The following is a 5,266-nucleotide window of genomic DNA, read 5'->3' on the forward strand; positions in this document are numbered from 1 at the left end:
ATATGAGATTTCCTTACAACTTTTGAAAACTGTACTTTGAAAGTATTTTTTGAGAACTACCAAATTATATGAGATTTTCTTGCAACTTTTGAAAACTAACATTTAAAGTATTTTTGGGAATGATGAAATTATGTGAGATTTTCTTACAACTTTTAAAGACTAAACTTTGAAAGTATTTTTTGAGAACTGCTAAATTATATGAGATTTTCTTGCAACTTTTGAAACTAATTTTGAAAGTATTTTTGAGAATGATGAAATTATATGAGATTTTCTTGCAACTTTTGAAACCTCTAAACTTTGCAGTGAGAAACCAGCAGACTTCTTTACTCCAAATGTAAATATATAACTTAACAATGTATTACAATTTAGTCGTGTAGGCTTCCGTGTAGGAACAAGTTTAGAGAAAGTATCCTAAGAGCCTTGCGAGTTATATATATATATATTTTTTTTTTGCCTCCACGGGAAAGTGAGAAGCCCACATCCCTTTGCCTTTTTTATTTTGTGAATTAAACCCCCTTCGATAGGTGTGAATTGTATACAATGAGGATATCCTTGGATTGTGTGAAATTGTTGGTCATTCGTCAAAATCGCTTCTGTGATGGGAATTGTTACCCGCTCTTCGCTTCATCTCATGAAAGGCGTGAATTGTGTGATTGGAAACATATCGTCCCTGTTTTGAAGGACTGGCGTATCCCATTTATTTTAAATAGTTTTTGAGTTTTCCACCCAAAAAGTCTCAGTGTTTGATACTCTATAACATATGAAAACTTCAGCTGCCTGAGTTGTCACATTTTCAAAAACTTCAGCTGCCTGCATTGTCACATTTTCAAAAACTTCAGCTGCCTGCGTTGTCACATTTTCAAAAACTTCAGCTGTCTGCATCGTCACATTTTCAAAAACTTCAGCTGTCTGCATTGTCACATTTTCAAAAACTTCAGCTGTCTGCATTGTCACATTTTCAGAAACTTCAGCTGCCTGTGTTGTCACATTTTCGAAAACTTCAGCTGTCTGCGTTGTCACATTTACAAAAACTTCAGCTGTCTGCGTTGTCACATTTTCAAAAACTTCAGCTGTCTGCGTTGTCACATTTTCAGAAACTTCAGCTGCCTGTGTTGTCACATTTTCGAAAACTTCAGCTGTCTGCATCGTCACATTTTCAAAAACTTCAGCTGTCTGCGTTGTCACATTTTCAAAAACTTCAGCTGTCTGCATTGTCACATTTTCAAAAACTTCAGCTGCCTGCGTTGTCACATTTTCAAAAACTTCAGCTGCCTGCATTGTCACATTTTCAAAAACTTTAGCTGTCTGCGTTGTCACGTTTTAAAAAACTTAAGCTGTCTGCGTTGTCACATTTTCAAAAACTTCAGCTGTCTGTGCTGTCACATTTTCAAAAACTTCAGCTGCCTGCGTTGTCACATTTGCAAAAACTTCAGCTGTCTGCGTTGTCACATTTTCAAAAACTTCAGCTGCCTGCGTTGTCACATTTTCAAAAACTTAAGCTGTCTGCGTTGTCACATTTTCAAAAACTTTAGCTGTCTGCATCGTCACATTTTCAAAAACTTCAGCTGCCTGCGTTGTCACATTTTCAAAAACTTCAGCTGACGCATCAGCTGCCTGCGTTGTCACATTTTCAAAAACTTCAGCTGCCTGCGTCGTCACATTTTGAAAAACTTTAGTTGTCTGCATTGTCACATTTTCAAAAACTTCAGCTGTCTGCGTCGTCACATTTTCAAAAACTTCAGCTGTCTGCATTGTCACATTTTCAGAAACTTCAGCTGTCTGCGTCGTCACATTTTCAAAAACTTTAGCTGCCTGCATTGTCACATTTTCAAAAACTTCAGCTGTCTGCGTTGTCACATTTTCAAAAACTTCAGCTGCCTGCGTTGTCACATTTTCAAAAACTTCAGCTGATGCATCAGCTGCCTGCGTTGTCACATTTTCAAAAACTTAACCTCCTGTATTGTCACATTTTCAAAAACTTCAGCTGCCTGTGTTGTCACATTTTCAAAAACATCAGCTGCCTGCGTTGTCACATTTTCAAAAACTTCAGCTGCCTGCGTTGTCACATTTTCAAAAACTTCAGCTGCGTGCGTTGTCACATTTTCAGAAACTTCAGCTGTCTGCATTGTCACATTTTCAAAAACTTCAGCTGTCTGCATTGTCACATTTTCAAAAACTTCAGCTGCCTGCATTGTCACATTTTCAAAAACTTCAGCTGTCTGCATTGTCACATTTTCAAAAACTTCAGCTGTCTGCATTGTCACATTTTCAAACCAAATTTCCTAAAAAAAAAATGAGGTTCTTAGAAGTTCTAAGTATGAAAATCTCTGAGGCCCATTTTCTCAGAATGGAGGAAAAATGGCTCACGCAGAAAAGTGGAATAATGATTTGCTTATACACTGATGAATGGATTCAGATTCAGCGAAGGAGAAATTGCAGGATATTTTAGGAGAAGAATGAATAAACCTGAAGTCAAAAGCAGAGGACGTATCCTTGTCACAGAGAAGGATGTAACGTGAAGTCTTAAAGATGTTTCCAGAAATAATGTATTTATGAGACGTTTAGATAAGACAGATTCTGCAGCAAACATCAAGGATTATTTTGAACGTTTAAGATAAACGCTATCTCTCAAGAACAGGTGACACTGAATATTTTTTGAATAAATATTAAAGCTACTGAGAGGATTGTAATGAGTAAGCTTTACATTATTATTATTATTATTATTATTATTATTATTATTATTATTATTATTATTATTATTATTATTATTATTATTATTATTATTATTATTATTATTCATAAGATGAACCCTATTCAAGTGGAACAAGCCCACTACAGGGGTCATTGACTCAAAATTCAAACTTCCAAAGAATATTATGGTGCCCATTCGAGAGAAGTAACGGAAGGTAATGGGAAATACAGAAAGAGATCAGTTATTGGAAAAACAGAGAGATTAACAATTTAATAAACAAATAAAAATGTAAGTAAGATATTAAAATGCAAGTTGAATTGTATCAGAGTAGTAATGCATTGCACCTTCGCTTGAACTGCTGTGGTCTAAACAACAGTTTGTATTTCTGATATATGTAATGAGTTAGAATTTATAGCTTACGGTATTATCTTCTCATTATATATTTATTTAACATTTTCTTTTATTTTCTTTGCAGGTGGGTCTGAAGGATGGTTGACGTATCCCTGGAAGATCAGATTAAGATGATAAGTGAGAGTGAGTTATGTTATCCTTGTTTTAATCAAGGAAGCTTGTTTTGAAGTTCCATGAAAATATATATATATATATATATATATATATATATATATATATATATATATATATATATATATATATATTTATATATTTATATATATTATGATATATATATATATATATATATTTCTGACTCACATAGGGATCGAAGCCAGATCTTTCAATTGAAAGGCAAGGGGTACTTAGGTCCCAACTTCTTTTATGACTTGTGTGGTTCAGTTGGTAGCGCCCTTCCCTTTCAATTAAAAGACTTGGGTTCGATCCCAATGTGAGACGGTAATTTATTTCTGTTCCACACGTGATTTTGTTTGATTATTTATAGACATTATATATATATATATATATATATATATATATATATATATATATATATATATATATATATATATATATATATATACTGTGTATATATATACATACGTACATATGTATGTATTTATATAAGAGAGGAATAAAGATTATATTGATAATGTAAATGCAGAAAGCCAAATAACCTGGCAAACGTTGTATAATAAATACGAAACGGTCGATTGTCCGTCCTTGCTATTGCAAATATGCAATGCAAAATATAATGCGTGTATCGCCAAGCATATTGGACGCTTTTGCCCTGTTAATGTCCCACTTCTGTGCAGCTTTTAATATTAGATGACTCTCTCTCTCTCTCTCTCTCTCTCTCTCTCTCTCTCTCTCTCTCTCTCTCTCTCTCTCTCTCTCTCTCTGTACGCAGCGGGGTTAGCGCATTATCATATTCAGTTCTCGGTAGCATGCGAGTGTATTCCTTTCAGTATCTGCGGAATATTTAAAATTCAAATGGCTCTCCGTTATCTACGAATGCATTATTTGCAATTTCATTGTTATTGTCGGGGAAGGAGGAAGGAGTAAGGGCGTGAAGCAACGGCCGCATTGTGTGACATTATGGGCGCCATCTGTAAGCCATTGTGATGCGAGGGCGAGATCACCTCAGATAACCTTGCATATGAGATTTCATGCTTGAAGGATCGTCTTCTTCTCTCTCTTCCTTTTGTCTTCCTTCAGTCAGGGGCGGGCGCAGCTCTCCGATGACCTCCGGTGCTGTGACGCCAGGTCAGTTAAGGTCATCTGTCAGTTAAAGGTCTCGGTGACCTCCGGTGCTGTGATGCCAGGTCGGTTAAGTTCGTCTGCCAGTTAAAGGTCTCGGTGACCTCCGGTGCTGTGACGCCAGGTCAGTTAAGGTCATCTGTCAGTTAAAGGTCTCGATGACCTCCGGTGCTGTGACGCCAGGTCAGTTAAGGTCATCTGTCAGTTAAAGGTCTCGATGACATCCGGTGCTGTGGCGCCAGGTCAGTTAAGTTCATCTGTCAATGAAAGGTCTCGATGACCTCCGGTGCTGTGGCGCCAGGTCAGTTAAGGTCATCTGTCAGCTAAAAGGTCTCGATGACCTCCGGTGCTGTGACGCCAGGTCAGTTGAGTTCATCTGTCAGTCAGAGGTCTCGATGACCTCCGGTGCTGTGACGCCAGGTCAGTTAAGTTCATCTGTCAGTCAGAGTTCCCAGTGACCTCCAGTGCTGTGACGCAAGGTCAGTTAGGTTCATCTGTCAGTCAGAGGTTTTGACGCCAGGTCAGTTAAGTTCATCTGTCAGTCAGAGGTTTCGATGACCTCCGGTGCTGTGACGCCAGGTCAGTTAAGTTCATCTGTCAGTCAGAGGTCTCGATGACCTCCAGTGTTTGACGCCAGGTCAGTTAAGTTTATCTGTCAGTCAGAGTTCTCAGTGACCTCCGGTGCTGTGACGCCAGGTCAGTTAAGTTCATCTGTCAGTCAGAGATCTCGATGACCTCCGGTGCTGTGACGCCAGGTCAGTTAAGTTCATCTGTCAGTTCGATGATCTGTCAGGTCAGTTAAGTTCATCTGTCAGTCAGAGGTTTCGATGACCTCCGGTGCTGTGACGCCAGGTCAGTTAAGTTCATCTGTCAGTCAGAGGTTTCGATGACCTCCGGTGCTGTGACGCCAGGTCAGTTAAGTTC

The 5,266-nt window shown here is 38.1% G+C and overlaps 2 protein-coding genes across 2 annotated transcripts; both read right to left on the bottom strand.

Annotated features, from left to right (window-relative positions):
- Positions 1 to 702: 702 nt before the first annotated feature.
- LOC136831666 (uncharacterized) lies at positions 703 to 1,146 on the bottom strand. The gene has a single exon (XM_067092295.1). The coding sequence runs from the start codon at positions 1,144 to 1,146 to the stop codon at positions 703 to 705; it is 444 nt and encodes a 147-aa protein (XP_066948396.1).
- A 348-nt stretch (positions 1,147 to 1,494) lies between these two features.
- Positions 1,495 to 4,169, bottom strand: LOC136831667 (uncharacterized). The gene is made up of 2 exons (XM_067092296.1): positions 4,095 to 4,169; positions 1,495 to 1,923 (listed from the first exon to the last, which is right to left on the bottom strand). The coding sequence occupies exons 1-2, from the start codon at positions 4,167 to 4,169 to the stop codon at positions 1,495 to 1,497; spliced, it is 504 nt and encodes a 167-aa protein (XP_066948397.1).
- Between the last annotated feature and the right edge of the window lie 1,097 nt (positions 4,170 to 5,266).

This window comes from Macrobrachium rosenbergii, chromosome 48, assembly GCF_040412425.1.
Source record: "Macrobrachium rosenbergii isolate ZJJX-2024 chromosome 48, ASM4041242v1, whole genome shotgun sequence".
NCBI lineage: Eukaryota > Metazoa > Arthropoda > Malacostraca > Decapoda > Palaemonidae > Macrobrachium > Macrobrachium rosenbergii.

Bases quoted from the DNA above. Each gene is read 5' to 3' on its own strand.
- LOC136831666 (XM_067092295.1), bottom strand. From the start codon at position 1,146: ATGCAGACAGCTGAAGTTTTCGAAAATGTGACAACACAGGCAGCTGAA.
- LOC136831667 (XM_067092296.1), bottom strand. From the start codon at position 4,169: ATGCGGCCGTTGCTTCACGCCCTTACTCCTTCCTCCTTCCCCGACAAT. The intron at 1,924-4,094 runs GTAGATAACGGA...GTGACAACGCAG, and splicing joins AAATTGCAAATAATGCATTC to GCAGCTGATGCATCAGCTGA.